We start from the raw sequence: 17,500 nt of genomic DNA, 5'->3' as shown, positions 1-17,500 counted from the left end.
TATGATTATTATTTCCTATATGCCGCTCGCTGACAGCGGTGTTGTTGCGCGATTCGAGGCTTAATTTCAAATGTTACCACGTGACCGTGACGCGCGAACCGGCGTTTCTTAGCACGCCCTCGCGCGCGCCTTGTTCGCGTTTTTATTTTCGCTGTGCGTAAAATGTCCTGGATTTCAATTAGAGATTTTAAAAAGAAGAAGTTTAAGTCTGAGTGAACTTGAATAAAAATTACGTGGTGTGGTCCGCAAAAAAAAACAAAAGTTCAAAAACTTCTATCTATGAACATGTAAAAATTTTATTTAAAAAAAGTAAAAGCATACGCCATTATACTGTCTCCTATTGTTTGTGTGTGTATGTAAAAACAATCAAATCCATTTTACATAATTTTTTAAACTTAACGTTATTAAGCGATATGTATATATTATACAGAAATCACTTGCAGTAGTCGTAGTAGTATTTATTTATTTATAAATAATAATAATAATAATAATAATAATAATAATAATAATAATAATAATAATAATAATAAATAAGCTACTCATTAATAAATTAATACTCCATTGGGAGAGCGCTTTTGTATTACGTCATCAATATTTAAATATAACCGTTGCAAAAACCGTTGGACTTGTGCTAGATAGGTAAGGAAAATTTTATTATTAATTTTAGTTACACAGCCTTAATATTGCAGTTCTGTTGACACATATTTGGATCGTTTTAATTACCCGCATTTAACGATCACATGGTGTTCTGGTGATTCAGACTACTAGGATTTCCAGGGTTAGTCAAAGTTGTCAGGACTAAAACTCTCTCTCTCTCTCTCTCTCTCTCTCTGTGTGTGTGTGTGTGTGGGGAAAATTAACAGCACAAAATGCAAAACAAATTGAATTTTATTTTTTATTTTTTTACAGACTGGACCCATTTATTGTGGATTGGGACAAACAATGTTGTAGAATGACTTTTGATGAAATCTTTTCTGTGATTATGAGGTCTAGTGTAAGCGTGCATACAGTAGTAAAAGACTAATTAAACTAATTTTACTAATTAATTAAAACAATAATTAATTAATTGTGGTAAAGGGGAATTATATGCAAGCCACCCTGATATTCCAGAAGCATAGATGGAGAAGTGAAATTGTAAGAGCACTCATATAGAGCCGTTGCATTCGGTAATTCACCAAAATTCTGTATTGTTATTACTATAGTTGAGTTGTACCAACGGGAGAACGAGTCTATCTGGTATGCAAACCTATCTGATGAATAAGTCCTTTCTTTATGTCTTACATCAAAATCTCTATAAGATGGCTGAGACAAGAATAGGTCTAGAGCGGCCATGAGTGTACTTAGGGGAGCGACATCAGTTTTACCACGAGCAGTGTGGTTCATTGCCAGGTCGTATTCTGTATCCTGACTAAGTGTATAGTTTGAGTCAATTTCTAGCCGAGTATGCATTCGATCAAGGTCTCCCTCCACAATCAGCTGGTCATTAATGTCAAACCACAATTTTATATATCTAGAACCAATGTATCCATTTCCAGTGGTCTTCAAATTGGATTTCAGACCATCAGCTGTTTTTATGTAGATGTTAGCTTCATTATCTAGTGTTCCGATAATTGTGACACCGTCACGAGATGTAGAATTTGTGGTGATTCGGCTTACAGACTCAATGGTGAAATAGGAAAGAGTTGCATCCAGCTTCAAAGTATTCTTAGCATCTCCATGTCCAGAGGCCTCTGAGTCTGGCTGATCGAAGGTGTACTCGATTGTCAAGTTTGATTCTACCTTTGGATGCGCCTCGGTATCAGCAGACAGTTGATGAGCAGCGTAAACAGTGTAGCTTGTCGTATGAACCTTAGCAAATGTGTCCACAGACAATACAGCCTCAAAGTTGTCTTCCAGAGTCAGGGTGCTGTTATGATTACCCTCAATGTGAGCATTCTCCATAAACAAAGAAGAGGCCAGTTTCAGTCCACTTTTTGTGGTCAAGCTAGAGGATCCATCAAGCTTGGAATTCAATTTCTGAAACACAGAGGCAGTTGTGGCACTAACATTTATCAAGCATTCCTTCGGATAAATACCTGTATTTGCACTGAGGTTGAGAAGTGATGACTCAAAAAACACCTCAGAAACCAGGTTGCCCAGTAAATTAGCAAAACCATTCTTCTGGTAGACAAGTCTGGCATTTAGATCAATGTGTCGGTCATCATTCAGTTTCAGCTTTTTGCCTGCTGGAATCCTAAAAATGACTGGCACAAACATTTCTGCAGCATTTAAGAACTCAAAGCTGGGATCACTATACACGACACTGTATATACCCATCTCTGCTTCATTGTTGCTGGCTGTGAAGTTATGGCTATACTTTAAATGGTCAAAAGAGGCAACTGCCACAGTGCTAAATTTTTTTATGTCAGGGTTGAAGATAAAAGTGTAGTCATTCTTGAGATCAACAGCGGTTAACATAGGGTTGTAGTGTTTGAAAGTGGCATTAGCATAGTTATGAAAGTCAATATACACCACACAAGGACCAGTCACGATTTGTGCAACGTTAGAGAGGACACCGCTGACAGGTCCTACAAACTCGGTGTCATGGTTTGCATTGATTTCTATACTCAAATCACCAAAGCAAGCCTTTCCAGATGCAACCAGCAGACTGTTCTTGATAAATGGTGACTCTGTTTCAACACAAGCATTGAATTCAAGGTAGCTTAGCGCAACAGCATCAACATTCACCTTCATCTTCATCTGCAAATGAGCTCCGTCAGTGTGGCCTGTGAAAGTCAGCTTGGCAGTGCTAAGGCCCATGTTAAAATGCAGGTCGCTCTTATGGGTGCTTTCTTCAGAGAAGTCTTCAAGACTAAACTTGCTAGACCCTTCGTTTTTAACTGTAAGGGTAATTGTAGCACCATCCTGGAAAGCTATAGCCTTCTGAATCAGATTGACTTCACCAGAGAAGGACTGTGAGGGGATTGTCACCTGGTGCTTGTATGATGTTTCAAGAGTGATTAATGAAGAATTTGCATTGTTAGAGACAGAGACATTCAGAGACGATGAAGCTTGTTGGTCTAAAGTCAAATAAATATGTGTCAGCTTGAGAGTTTCAGACACTATCACAGGACTCATCTCAGGCATAGATATCTGTGCAGTGGAATTTAGATTGTAATTCAGAATTTGATGTATCGGAGAGGTTCCTTTAGAGTAAATGAAAGCCGTGAACAGAGGGTGACTCCCTGAGGCGTTCTTGAACTCTGCAGAGGTTCTGATGTTGTATACAGGGCTGATGAATCTGACCTCACCATACACCTTTCCAAAAGATGGCACTTGAAGAGCTGTTGAAACTGAAGGAATCTGAAGTGGACTGCTAAGTTTTTTGTTCTCCACATTGGCAGGATGGAAGATCTCAGTCAGCTTTGTGTAACTTTGGGTGGTGATCGAGCTAAGAAATATTTTAACATCCTCAAAGATGGAAAGTATCAAAATACTGATGTGCTTTGGTACTACATTTTCAACCAGCACACCCTTCACAGTCAGTTCCACCACCTCACCAAAACGGTTGAATATATCATTGACTAGTTTTGCAAATGCGCCGATCTGAGAGGCCACCAGATTTTCCAGCTTTAATGCAAATTCCTTGTATAGAGCAATCAAAGCAAGTTTCAGCTGCACAGCTCTTCTCTCAAAATTCAAATTAGAAACAAAATCATTAACATGCTGAGATAAGTTTTGAATTTTGGAAGCAATTCCTTCTCTGTTGATGTAATTCCTCAGGGTCTCGCCTATGCTTGCAAGTGTTACTCTGATGTTTTCAGGAACCAGAAGCAAACCATCAATGAAAGGCAAAACAATTAAATGTCTTTCCTTACTTTTATCATACTTTAGTAAGCCAGAGACTTTAAAGTCCTGGTAAGAAAGGTTGACAGTGTTTAACAAATTGGTGTGCACTCCTCCATACCCTTTAATCCCAAACTGTGCTGGAGTATTGTAACCGCTGATTTCTTGATTGATGGCATGGTTGTTCACTTCAGTCTTAACAGTCACTTTAGTCTTTTGTTCAGATGGGATCAGCAGGGTGTCAGACTTGCTTTTAAAATGTGATTTGATTTTGACACTATCAATGTGAAGAAGCGTTGAAATCTCTAATTCATGAGAATGAGCTACGGATTGTGGTTCTACTTTCATGAGAACTTTGCCATTAAACTCACAATTAAGGTGCCCATACAGGTATACATCATTGTCACCATTAGCAGAGGCATTAAAATTGAAACTGAATGGAATTGTTGTACCGTAAGTGTTGGTTTCAGCATTAAACACCATGGAGTTGAAACGTACGTGATTCTTGAGTCTGCCAGAAAGTCCAGCCATCTCCAATTCAGTGTTGTGGTTAATGCTTGTTCCCATGAAGTTTCCAATTGTTTTGCATTTAACACTGGCAGCTAGATTTTTGTAGTTGATCTCAAAGGTCTGTTTAAGCTCCTCCATTGTAAAGGTGCTTTGCAGTGAGGTTGTGCCACTAGTGGTCAGGCCATCCGTATTGACGTTCAGAATGGCTTTGTGAGCAGCTGTGTGTCCCATGAGTTTAACAGAGGCATCACTGTTAATAGACAGACCATTGTTGTCCAATACTCCTGCAACCAGGGAATGAATTTTTTCTTCAGCGATGTCAGTAGTGGTCTCAATTTTAACACTGACTGCTTCAACACCAGCTATGATCTCAGCCATGTTTTGGATCTTCAGGCCAAAAGCCCGTGTTTTTGTATGAGAATATAGAGCAAGCTGAAAATCCTTGAAGGTGACATTAGCAGTGTTTGATAGATGGTCATCAAATGTTGCTGTGTTGGATAGAATTTCCACCTCTCCATTGGCAAAAGCTAAAGCAAAGGTGTTATGAGCTTTAAGAAGTGTGGAGTCTACTTTCAATGAAGAATTAACCTTCGCCTCTTGTCTGGAAGGGAGTAGAGAGATTGACTGCGTAAGGATTCCTGAACCATTGACTGAACCAGCTTCAAAAGATCCTTCCAGGTTTCCATCTCCAGAAATCTTGTCATCATTAACTTCAAAAGTTCCATAATGCTTCAGCGCAAATTGCCCTCCAAAATGGCTAATTACATCAAGCTTGCTTTTGGATTTTACACTAAGTTTTTCAGCAAGCTTTACTTCTTCCTCAACGCTGATGGTGGCATCAATAATCTTGTGGTGAACCACGGTTTTTACTTTTGCCATAAGAGAACTGTCAGTTGTGGGCTCAACAAGAGCAGATCCTGTGCAATAAATGAAAATGAATCAATCAATAAGCAATCATTCAAATCAAGCGTATACAATTAATGTTTTTTACCTTCAACCTTTAGGGACAGGAGGTCAACAGGACTTGTTCCTGTGAATTCAACTTTAGCAGAATAACATAGGTCTGCAGCAGGATCTCGGGTAGCAGACGCAGCTGCTTCTAAGTTGTAGAAGTTGCTGCTTAGTTTTCCAGACATCTCTGCCATTTTAGGAGTTGGCAGAAACAGCAACGCACTCACAGGAATGGAGACCTCAGGAAGATTAATGGTAGTAGCTTCAAATTCCATATCAAGATGAGGTATGATTAGGTTTGGTACGGAGAGGGTAGTCAGAAAGTTTAGATCTCTAGTGGATTTTCCACCAAAGGGCAAGGGAAAAGTGATGGTATAGTAAGGATTTCCAAAGTGATATTTAGCAGCAACCTCTCTGTTTAAAAAAAAGTTATGAAAATTTTAACTACTATTTAACTATTGCATATTATGCATAGAAAGTTCACCATACTGGACACATTGACTCACATATTCAGGAACAGTCTTTCAGGAATAGTGAACACAGGTATGGCAGGAACTCCCAAATTCTGCACAATTAGATTGTCAACAATGTACATTTATTTATTTTTCATTTAATTAAAATATTTCTTTGTCAAAATCTGATAAAAAAATTAATTGAGATAAGTTCATTATCTTACCGCAGCTGACTTTGCCAGGATATCACGGACTTTCATTTCATTCTGGGCAATCTGGCCATCAAGAAGGCTGCTGACAATGTCATTGATGTTGGGAATGATTCTTTGAATCTCAGAATTGACATAAGACTTTAATTCAGCCTCAATCTTCATATTCTCTGAGATCGAAGAGATATTTGATGGGCTCAAAATCGAGTAGTAAACAATTAGCTAAGATATTCTAATCATCCTATTGCATAAATGTTTTTGGACACATACCCAATTTCAGAATGAGTGTTTGAACAGACGTTGTCTCAGGGAGTTTTATGTCACTCTCAATTTCCACCGTCAGCTTCTTATCATACTTTAGTCTCGCTGAAACTTTAGAATAAAGCTGAAGAGGAGTAATGAGCAACTCCGATGATACAGTGTTTTGCTTTCTGTTTAACATCACCGTATTTGTGACCTCGAAGGGTGTTCCTAGGAAAAAAGACAGTTATTTTAAAGGCAGATTCTCTTTTTTCAAGTTTGTAGTACCTAGCAAATAATCTAGCATTATTTATTAAGCTACCTTCAGCCTTTATGCTAAATGTAACTTTGTCTGAATCCTCCTCATAGGTGTTGCTGATGGTAGCAGTATACTCTGTGACCTCTCCCGTTGGGTAGAGCATTACAATAAATCTAAACATAGATTCAGCGTGGATGAAATATATTGTCCTAGGAATAATATGATTTAAATATTAGTATATATGATTTTCCATTACTTGGCATCACTACTGAAAGGGAAAAAAGGGGCAGCATCATCAGGAGCGCTAAGGACAGTACATTGCTTCCATCCAGGGAAAACAGGAACACATGTTGTCCCATTATTATACTCTCCCTTGGCATGAATGGGCATAATCTTGGAACCAACAAGAGACACCAGAGAACTGCTATATATGGGGAACAATAACAATTTGTGTCAAATAATTATTTGACTTATTTTAATGTTATTTTCTTTTCTGCATTTGAAGTCAAGATGTCTTACGTCACATTTATGAGCTCAGTTGGCTCACGAGGAGCTGGGATGGAAAGCTTAAGCTGGTTGTTAGTCACAGAGAGCTTCGCTCTGAGGCTGCTTTCATGATAAATATTGGTGTGCATCTCCAGCCCAGAGAGAACGTAGTCTGGGAAGTGAGTCCCAATCTCAGTCACAAACTCAATGCCAGCAGAAAGTGCGAAAGCAAATTCCTTCTGTGAGGTAGCCATGTTTGTTTAGTTTAGTATAACAGCAGAAATGAAAGATACATTTTGATGGTAACACATACATGACGCAAGCAAGACTCACCATGCCTGGATTGAATCTCAATCCTCCTTGGATTCCAGTTGTAACGGTACCAGACAGAGCAACTCTCAATGGAAAGCCAGCACCGGTGGGCAGATAGAACTCATTATCCATGAAGATGTAGTGAAGGAAAAGCTCATTTTCGACACTTGAGAACAGTCTTTTGACAAACTTTTTGAAAACATAATTCAGATGATTTAATCCATTTCATATTAAGTAAATGCATTAATAAATGCGGTTGGTAAAGCTGTACTCACGTCAGTGGGGATCATCTTAAGGACCTCGTGAATCATCTTGCCATCTTTAGCATCAAGATAGCCATGTTCAGCACCCAGAAGCTTGAGGTACACCATCGCTTCAGGGGTATCCTGGGTCTTTAAGTCCTCAATAAGTTTGTTGATATTGTCACTGATTTCCTTGACTATGTTTTGAGTAGCCTACAGCACACAGAAGACTGAGATATATGTCCATTGTCCAATATGTCCATTTGCTAATTTCACCACATTTCGTACCTGTCTCTTTTTCCTTTCATTCCTCATGATTGGCAGAATGTTGTCCAAGACATAATTTAGTTGGGAAGGCATATTATCGCTAGCATATAAAGTGGTCTTCATGATGGTGTCTGGGAAGAATCCATCTTCACCAAAGAGAGCCTCCACAATAGACTCAAAGCCCTTACCCTCCATGCCAATCTGAAAGCAAGAATAAAATCATTGCATTAATACCTAACACATCAAGTAAATGTCAGACCTTTATTGGACTCTGTACCTCAATGAAGTCCATATCAAATCCAAAAGCATTTAAGGTCATCTCCAGCATAACCTCCCTTGGCAGTTCATCAGGAGATTCAAAGATCATGTTTCCTTCCAAAGATCCAAATCTATAGTATCGAGAGATTTTTGTGGATTCCATGATCATTCCAATTTCATTGCCTTGAAAGGCCTCTTGAACCTTCCACCTCAAACTAGGGAGTAAAAATAACTAGATGACATTTTCTTCCGAAAATATTATAATAATAAGTTATTCACTTTCTCATGCATAATTACTCCAGAGTCTCTGGTGCTGTAGAACTCAAGATGTTGGTGATATGAGAGATGATGAAGCTCTTGGCCTGACGGTTTTCTTCAAGATGGACAGATGCTGCCAATTGAGCAAGTTCAGCAGGTGTAGGGTTCTTAATCAAGATGAGGTAGGCAGCAACACGTTTCTGCACGGATGCATCTTTGTCCAGAAGAGCATCCATGAGCACCTCGCGACCCTACAAAAGGCACAAAGTGATCTTTAGACTGACTTTAGGCTAGCCAAGAGCTGTGGGTATACAGTATTTAACAGCTTACCTCCTCAGGTACAAGAATCTGTCTGTAGACTTGGATGGCAGCATGTTGAACTGAAGCGGAGGCAGTTGGCTGGTTGATGCATTGAATAACAGCAGAATGCAAAGCAGGGCGAGCAGCTCCCAGTGCGACCACCATGTTGCCAATGACCTGGAAGATGACGCTTAGCTGTAGAGTCTGAAGTTTAATTTACCAGCATGTAGGAATTTGTGTGAACATACCTTTAGAGAAAGAAAGACGTGTTCCGGGTCACCTGTGCAATCACCAATCTGTTCAAGGACATAATCAGCTACTGCCTGGATCTCATTGGTGACTCCGTCGGTCTCATAGAGCCTTAGATCACACAGAGAACACAAGATGTTCTTTTCATCTCAGAATTGTGCGAAAATGTCTTTTCAAGTGGTGGCAAATTATGTTGCTCTACATTTATGTATTTGGCAGACACTTATCTATAGCAGTCAGGGTTTGCTTTTTATCAGTTAATGCATTCAGTGAAAATTAAAAACCATCACCATTTTGGTGTAATTTTTTATTTTGGGTGAACTATTCCTTTAATCTAAAGATGTGTCCCTTACCTTCTCACAACATGGCTGAGAGCATAGTAGATGGGTTTGGTTGGCTTGAACTTTGCCATCGCCAGCATTTCCTTCACAAGGACTCGGGAGGACTGGGGGATCATTCCCATGCCATATACAGCAGCGTCAATCTCAACTGAGGACCTGTCAAAGGTCCTGAAAATCTGCATGATAGCGCTGTTGCATTCTGGGGTGCCACACTGTAACAAAGCCTGGTACGTCAAAGACTGAGAGATCTCCAGGGCCTCAGGAACAGTGGTTGTCAGGGTTTCAGCTTCCATCTTGCGGATCACAGCTATAAGCTTGTGGGCCAAGTATGCTCTCTTGTATTCATCATTGGTCTTGGAAAGGCCAGAAAGTTCTTGCAGAATAGTAAGAGCGGCATCTTTATCCTGGACGGGGCTCATGTCAACACTGCGGTCAAGATGGAGGGGTTTCACATTGGCCACATCTGGAGGAGTAACGGCACATTTTGCATTTGGTTTGACACTGCAGGCGAGTTATGAATGTTCACGCCAAAAATCGTTATCTTACTGCTTTCAAAGACTCTGTCATTGTACTCAGCAACTCCTAAAAGGTTCAAGAACTGTTTGCCAGTATTGGTCACTCCATATCTTCCCCTAGTCATAGCCATAGAGACAACATCAGAAGTGCACAACCACTCAGCTATATCGACAAAATCAAGCAATTAATATGTATGCTTTTGGGAGAGGCTTTTATCCAAATCATCTACCATTGCATTCTGGTTTGTTCTGCATGTTAATAATTCATGCATTTACATACTTGTATGAGAAAGGCGCAAGCACATGTTTTTCAGTGCAACTTCCAGAGGTCATGTGGTGCTGCTTAATGTCAAAGGTGTAGTTGCAGGTCTGGTTGCTCCAGATCAGCTGAGCAAGAGGATGATGCTTTTGGAAGAGAGAAAGAAAAGCATTGAAAATCTCACTCCACTCGTCTCCACTGGGAATTTACATAAAAAGTCAAGTTTTTTTTTTCCCCAAAATGAAAATTATGTAATTAATAAATCATCGTTTTTTTAACTCGTAAGACTTTTGTTTATCTTTAGGACACAAATTAAGATATTTTTGATGAAATCAGAGAGCCAGATTTCTAACCCCAACCTAACCCTAACCCTAACCTAACCCAGAAATCAGTTGCAATGCATCTGAAATGATCCAGCTCCAGAAACACAGTAAAGAGTATCGTAAAGCATACTCCAGTTTTACATATTTGATGCAATCAGCCTTGGCGTTATGAATGCCATCTGAAGAAGATGTAACTAAGGGCAGAAGAATGATTGAGTAAACAATGTTATTTTTGTTTTCTTTGTGCAAAAAGAAGTATTCTCCTAGAGTCGCAAAGCGGTAGTTGAGCCACCGATGTCACGTGGAGTGTTTTACCGATGTATTTACCGATGTCTCTGGAACATTTGAGTTGTATTGCTTTCTATGGAGGGTCAGATAGCTCTCCCTGGTTTCATCAAAAATATGTTAATTTGTGTTATAAAGATTTGGAACGACATAAAAGAGTAATTAATTACAGAATTTTCATTCTGGGGTGAACTAACCCTTTAAACCTAGGTCTCAGAATTCACCAAGCCAGTGATGAGGGCCAAGGGACTGGTGTGGTCCTCGATTGGTCTGAACTTGTCACATTTGGACAGGTCTCTGTTCAGGGTGACTTCAGTGTCGACGTCTTCTCCGGTTTTCTCAACATAGTCAGTCTTACACAGTCCGTAGATGGTGGGCTGGAATGGAAACAGTCTCTGTGTCAGAGGTAGATTCGACACGATCGTCTTTCTTCTTCAAGAGTGAATTTTATCAACAGACCATCTCTTTGTTCCTGTCCTCCTCAAGCACAGGGACAGCAAGAGCAGAGATGATTCCCCTCTTGATGTTGAGGATGTTTATTAGCTCATCTTCCTCAGGGAAAAGCTTGACGTCATCATCTCCCTCAACGGTGAACTTCAGAGGATGTCTGAACAAAGAGAGAAGAGTTTATTGACAAATATACTTCTTTCTTGCAGATTCATAATATACATGAAACATGTGTTATAGCAATAACAAAATTTAAGGTTTGCTCCCTCCAAGGACGATAGCTATACTGCTTTAACAATGGTTCAGTTCTGACATAGGGTTGGGAATCCATTCTGAGGCCTTGGGAATCGAGAATCATCAGCAAAGCAAATAATAACTTACTTGGTGTAATTTTAATTTTAATTCAAATTATTAAATGGATGCCACAGTTTCCACCTTATTGGGACAATAAAGCCCTCCCTACAACCTACCCCTTACTTTACTTTCAACTTTTTGTTTATTTTTTTCCTTTTTATTGAACATAACATTTATGTACACTACTGGAGCTGATGGTAAACAAACATATTTTGTAATGTTGACTCGCCCAACCAGACGTCGGTGTAAATAGCCTCTGCCAGCAATTTTCACATAGTGTAAATAGACACTCAATGAATACTAAGAAAATGTAAAAGGACATCAGCCTTCGAAGATAGCAGTCACAGCGAGATAAGGTTAACACATTTCAATCTATAAAGAAAAAAAGAATCTAAGCTAACAGTGAGGAATCGATCACAAAGTTGACTCCAGATCCAAAGAATCAGAATAAATAAAAAAATACAGGAATTGAACAACCCTAGATGGACAGTAAAAGCCAATCAGAATCAGCCTTTACACGAACGCACCATTATTTTTGAAAATAGACTAATTTTATAACTCTCCTAGAGTTAAATTGAGTTTTATTGTTTTTGAATCTATTCGGTCGACCTCCACGTCTGGCAGTAGCACTTTTAGCTGCATCTTAGCATAAATGATTGAATCCGATTAGACCGTTAGCATCATGCTCAAAATCTACCAAAGGGTTTCGCTATTTTTCCCAGCTGGGGATCAGGCGAAAATATTAAGATTATTACGCTGGAATCTCAGCCAAGATAATGTAGTACATGACGTGTAACTACAGAAGAGTCATTTTTGAACGTGATTCTAACGGTCTAATTAGATTCTGACCTATGCTAAGCTATGCTAAAAGTGCTAGCGCCAGAACTGAAGATCGGATGAATGGATTCAAAAACTATAAAACTCAACTGTTTAACTCTAGGGGAGTTGGAAAATGAGCCTGTTTTTACAGATAGTGGTGCGTTCATGCATTTAGAGCAGCAGACTACAGTGCACCACTAGCGTGGATGCTAGTACTGTTAACGTTCTCGGTGTGAATGGGCCTTTACTTCTCCATGGCGGTTTTGAAGACTTTGGTGCCAGCAGCTTCTCCAAACACTGGCCTTCCATCTCCATCGACGTCAATCACTTCTCTCAGTTTGCATTCGGCGGTGCGCAAGATGTAGCTGCATGCACCAGGAACCGCAATCTCAACCTAAAGCGATATGGACACTGCATTGTTAACAAAACATTATTACCTTTAGTGTTTGATGTAGGGAAATGGGTTCATACTTTACCTTGCAGCTGGCCTCGGGGCCATTGACTGCCTCATTCAAAGAGTTCAAGGACTCTGTCTTATAGAAGTATTCATACTTGTTGAAGGGTTTGTATCTTTTGGCCACTAGAAGCAACAGAGCAATTCATATTCAGTGCATAAATACATTACTGAATTTAGATCATTACAGTTGATTCTGTGAAATAATATCAAGAGACATACGGAAGCATGGTGGTCCTTCATCCTGCGCTTCTGTAATGCAAAATAAAAGCATGTCATTAAACTGTAATCAGGGCTGAAAATGAATCTGTGTTATTGTAATGGCATTGGCAAAGTAAAATTCATGCATAAATGGTCTAATTTCATATTAATTTAAAAAAAGCATTCAATTAAAATGAAAAAAGCAACTGTTGTGTCAATACAATTTTCACTATTGAGACAGTGACCAATGTCTTATTTTATTTAAATGCATTTCTATAAATTGAATCTGATTTTTTAAATTATTTTAATTGTGCTCTACTGATTCTGACAAGTGAATATTGATAAATTGATAAATAATACTGAAAATTAAGAATTAATAAATAAATGAGCAACAACTACACTATTTAGAATATTTATAAAATAATTAAAAGACACCGCTGGTATATATCTAATGCATCTAAGTGTTTCTTGATTTAAGAATGTTTATATAAACTGTAAAAAAAGACGAAAATACAGACTTTTACAGTGCAAATATTCGCATGAAACTTTGCAGCAATGACACTGAACTCAATCAACATTTGAACTGAACAGAGCTGTACTGTATAAAGTGCTACAGAAATAAAAGTAGAGATACTTACTAGACAAGGAGATGCTCAAAAGCAGCAAAAGACGGAGCTTATTATCACCCATGATGCTTCATAATTCAGTTTACAGACTTATGACCAGGACATTTATAGCAAACCAAACTCACGTCTTAAAATAAGACTCCAAAGTTCATACAAACACTGCTGTGACAGAATAAACAGAGTCTGACATTGATTTCCCCCAAAAAAAGAGAAAGGCCGATGGCATTTGAACACACCTGGCGATATTTTATCATGTGAATGAACACAAATGGATGTCAGATGTTAAATACATTAAATATAAATTTGATCTTCGCCAAAAAAAACCTGTTTGGTTTCCATTAGTTGCCCTTATTTGGTCGTTCCCGTTCCTGTCTTTGTTTAGTTGATTGTTAGCTGATTCCCCGCACCCGTCGGATTTATATTATTTTTGAAATGAAATAAAGTTGTCATTTAATAAATGTTAAATTACGTTAGCGGCTCAGGGTTTCTAGAGATTGTAACGGACTCCTATACGACGTCAATAAGTCCATCAATCAATAATGACTTTTCCATCTCATGCTGTTTTTGTAAACAATGTTTTATTTAGTCCTTTTTGCGTCTCATTAGCGTCTTCTTACCTCGTAAGACGAAATAAAAACAGGCTTGTGATTCAGCTTTCCAATTCCTCTCAACAGGATATCACTCTGAAAAGAAAAGCACTGAGAGCACTAAATCAAATATGACTGGGATACTGTATGCGTGCCTGAAACCTAGTTTCCGCTGATAACAAGAGATGTCAGTGTTGAGCAGAAACACACAACACTCATAGTTTAGAGCCTTTCTACCAGCAAAAGCTCTCCAGAACAACTGCGCTCGTGCCTCCAGCTTTACTTGATTCTCCATCAGTCCTTTTCTAGAAGAGTCAGGATCTTTTGAGGAGAACCTCCAAAACTTTATTTCTCCAGCTCTCCATCAGACATCTCATTTTATAATCAGTATCTGATTCCCAGTACGACTGATGGCTTGTCTGTGTTCTGATTGAACTTGTTCCCATGAGTCTTTGCAGCAGAAGCGGTTTCCTCGTTCTTCTCTCCTCTGAAGAACATGCAGCATTGTGCCGAGGCTCCGGTCGAGGGGCGGAGTGTGTGTGTGTGTGTGTGTGTGTGTCTAGAGTTACACGCCTCATCTGTCCAGAGGCGTGTGGGTGGAGAGACTCAAATCCGTGTGTGTTCTGCGTTCAGACGCTCACAGAGAAGGAGAAGATGTCTACCAGCGCTCGGCTGACTTTCTGAAGGCATGCGGACGGAGAGAAGAAGCACGGAAGTCAACAAAACCAACACGGAGAGCAGAAGATCGAGGAGCGCTGCGTGAAAGAGGTGAACAAAACCTTATTACGTCGGACGGTTGCACTTTACAATAAGAGTCCTTTTAGTTATTGTCAGTTAACAAAAAAAATCAGGATGTACAAACCATCGCAAAGAAACGTTAAATTAAACGTAATTGCATTTTTCTGCTATTAATTGTGCTTTTTGTAGAATGTATTAAATCTTCAAACGTAAATTGTAAAAAATAAAAAAATGTTCATCGCTAGTTTTTCAGTCTTAATAAATAATATTAACAGATTCAACTCTAGATTTTAAGATGTTAACAAATGAAGCCTTCCTGTAAAGTGTTACCCTCAGTAACCCTGTCTATTTTTGATTATTAAGCGAATGCAAAACGCAACAAAAAAGTGCAGATGATTCATATCAGATCAGTTTCACGTTATAAAAAATGTTTGGCTTAAAACAGTCCAACTTATATTGGGAAATATAGACTAAATTAGAATAATCAATGCAAAAGAATAAGATGTTGTCCAGCAGTTTTTGTAAAAAAAAAAAATTAAAGCAATATTTATATAAATGAGGAGTGCACTGCATTAAATAACTAAATAACAGTTATAAATAAGAAGTCAGTTAAACTTAAATAATTAAACTTTATAACTTTTTACTATATTAAAATAATTAACTATTTAAAACAATTAAAATTCAAAAAGAAATTTATGAGTTACAGTTATTGCTTCATGAAGGGTCAAACACTCAGTAACTAAATAAATGGTGAAATACATAATGAAATAATTACTTAAACATTTAACATTTTTACATAAACATTTATATATAGAAATATTTCTTCATTCACTAATTTATACATTTATTTATTTTTTTTTTTACTTTAAATAAGTTGCCTATAAATATTGTTCATCAGGGTTTGCAGTATTTATTATTAATGAATTCTTAATATCATAAATTAATTGTGAATTTGATTAAAGGCACACTCCTAAAACTCCATAATTAAATGTCCCTTAATCATATCACTAACTAACATTAAGTAATCAAGTACGTATTTTTGGTTTTATTAATTTCAATGACTTTTGTTTGTTTGTTTATCGTTGATTAATCAGCTTTTCTTACCACACTGCTGTCTGAACACAGCGTGTGTGTGTGTGTGTGTGTGTCGCGTCACACACAGATGGAAGGCTGAGATGAGCCGTCTGCGCAGCTGCAGGACGAGGACGAGTGTGTGCGGCCTGCTGCTGTCGCTCATCTGCGTCTGCGCTCACGTCTACGTGCTGCGTCTGCACAAACACGGCCAGCGGCGCAGGACCGTCGCCACGGCAACAGATGCTGGGTCCACCTGCTGCTCGGCGCTGAAGCATCCCAGACGGGTGAGACACTGATTCAGACGCACCTGAGACAACGTCTGGGGCCACATTCAAAGAATCAATTCAAGATAATGCAATTAATCAAAGTAAAATAATGCAATTTAACCATTGAAGTGGCACACTGTTCAAATAGTTTACAGTTAAATCAAATAATTATTAATAATAAATAAAATGTATTAAAATAAAAAAAACTAGGAATTTTAAATAACTAAATAAAACAATTCATTAATAAATTAAAATAGAATTAGCCTTATTTACAGCATGAGTGGCACAATATACAATATTAAATAAAATAAAATAATCATAACTTACTGATTGAGTTATTAAAATAAACGTGAATAAGATTATTATAATAAAAAATACTACTTTCTCATTAAAAATCATGTTTCCTTATGCTTACTCAAAGACAAAACATGAAAAAAATGATATGCACTGTGAAAAAAATCCATTCGAGATTCTAGAATTTACTTTTTTTTTTTAATCCTTTGCATATTTGTATCATTTTCCAACCCTTCTTCAATAGAAACATTTCAAAACCTATTCAACAAAATGGTTGTTGATGGAACGAACCGAACCACAAAATATGAGGTCCGCTCATGTACTTTAGCTTATTAGTATGCTTCTTTTGTCCTGCTTTAAATCATTTTAATGTGGATTGATAACTGTCGAGTTACAGCGTGTCCAAGGAGCAGACTCTGATCTGAGTTTTCTCCTAAACAAAAGCGCTTTCATGACATTAACTCTCTCTGCAGCAGGGCCTGACCTCTGACCTCTGAGTCGAAGAAGCGCCACACAAAGATCCCTTTCGAGTGCGCTAGTCTGAACGTCTAAACATGAGCTCATTAACATAAGACCGCCCACTTTTACAGATCAAAACCTGTTCGGTGTTCAGTAACGTCATGCATTCTAACGAGTGATGCTCATTTACATACAGGTGTCTTAAAGGTACAGCAGCGGAAATATAGACTGGTATTAGAAAGGGGAAAATATAATTATATAATATAATATAATAAAAGGGCATCTGATATTTAAATAAGCATGATAAAAAAAGCTAAATGAAGGGTGTGATCCTCATCAACACAGACACAAACATCTGAACTATTCAGTGCTTCTGGCTGAAAACGAAGAGATTATACTTCTATTCACAAAGGATTTTTATTTATGATAAATGCTGTTCTTTCAGTCGTTCTATTTATCTGAATCCTAAAAAAAAAACATATAATGTATCATATAAAATGTATCATATAATGTATCATATAAAATGTCTTTTTCGTTGATAATAATCAGAAATATTTCTTGAGCAGAAATCAGCAACTTACTGGAAAGACACTGGAGTAACGATGCTAAAAATTCAGCACTTATGAGAGGAATAAATAAT

At 38.1% G+C, this 17,500-nt stretch overlaps 3 protein-coding genes across 6 annotated transcripts in view; 1 reads left to right on the top strand and 2 right to left on the bottom strand.

Moving 5' to 3' along the window:
• Nucleotides 1-100, bottom strand: part of bub1ba (BUB1 mitotic checkpoint serine/threonine kinase Ba) — a 12,561-nt gene extending 12,461 nt beyond the window's left edge. For 2 of the 3 annotated variants that reach the window (XM_043218738.1, XM_043218740.1), the window contains exon 1: nt 1-95. This exon is cut by the window's left edge and continues 263 nt beyond it. The gene's annotated coding sequence lies outside the window, so the exon portion shown is untranslated. The other variant, XM_043218739.1, reaches the window with a different exon arrangement.
• A 781-nt stretch (nt 101-881) lies between these two features.
• Nucleotides 882-13,612, bottom strand: apobb.2 (apolipoprotein Bb, tandem duplicate 2). Of its 2 annotated transcripts, XM_043218753.1 has the most exons (24): nt 13,455-13,612; nt 12,838-12,867; nt 12,638-12,741; nt 12,410-12,555; nt 11,001-11,148; nt 10,766-10,918; nt 9,955-10,079; nt 9,706-9,791; nt 9,172-9,622; nt 8,818-8,929; nt 8,600-8,746; nt 8,309-8,520; nt 8,031-8,226; nt 7,775-7,954; nt 7,520-7,699; nt 7,266-7,433; nt 6,966-7,171; nt 6,703-6,870; nt 6,510-6,619; nt 6,218-6,418; nt 5,963-6,117; nt 5,793-5,851; nt 5,327-5,700; nt 882-5,252 (listed from the first exon to the last, which is right to left on the bottom strand). In XM_043218753.1, the coding sequence occupies exons 1-24, from the start codon at nt 13,504-13,506 to the stop codon at nt 1,063-1,065; spliced, it is 7,953 nt and encodes a 2,650-aa protein (XP_043074688.1). In that variant the 5' UTR covers nt 13,507-13,612; the 3' UTR covers nt 882-1,062. The 2 variants fall into 2 exon arrangements, with proteins under 2 accessions (XP_043074688.1, XP_043074689.1); XM_043218754.1 differs by lacking the exons at nt 11,001-11,148; nt 12,410-12,555; nt 12,638-12,741; nt 12,838-12,867; nt 13,455-13,612 and having other exon boundaries at nt 10,739-10,877.
• A 228-nt stretch (nt 13,613-13,840) lies between these two features.
• Nucleotides 13,841-17,500, top strand: part of mettl24 (methyltransferase like 24) — a 12,927-nt gene continuing 9,267 nt past the window's right edge. Inside the window, 2 exon segments of the mRNA XM_043220554.1 lie at nt 13,841-14,797; nt 15,893-16,125. Coding sequence (XP_043076489.1) covers nt 15,943-16,125 — 183 coding nt within the window. The 5' untranslated portion in view covers nt 13,841-14,797; nt 15,893-15,942.

This window comes from Puntigrus tetrazona, chromosome 20 (genome assembly GCF_018831695.1).
Source record: "Puntigrus tetrazona isolate hp1 chromosome 20, ASM1883169v1, whole genome shotgun sequence".
Taxonomy (NCBI): Eukaryota; Metazoa; Chordata; class Actinopteri; order Cypriniformes; family Cyprinidae; genus Puntigrus; species Puntigrus tetrazona.
The sequence above is the reverse complement of the archived record's forward strand: the minus strand, read 5'-3'. Positions and strand labels throughout refer to the sequence as shown.

Excerpts from the sequence above, each read along its gene's own strand:
- apobb.2 (XM_043218753.1), bottom strand. The coding sequence starts at position 13,506 with ATGGGTGATAATAAGCTCCGTCTTTTGCTGCTTTTGAGCATCTCCTTG. Across the intron at positions 10,919-11,000 it reads AGGACAGGAACAAAGAGATG|CCCACCATCTACGGACTGTG; the intron begins GTCTGTTGATAA and ends TTTCCATTCCAG. Across the intron at positions 6,871-6,965 it reads ACTGAGCTCATAAATGTGAC|CAGTTCTCTGGTGTCTCTTG; the intron begins GTAAGACATCTT and ends CCCCATATATAG.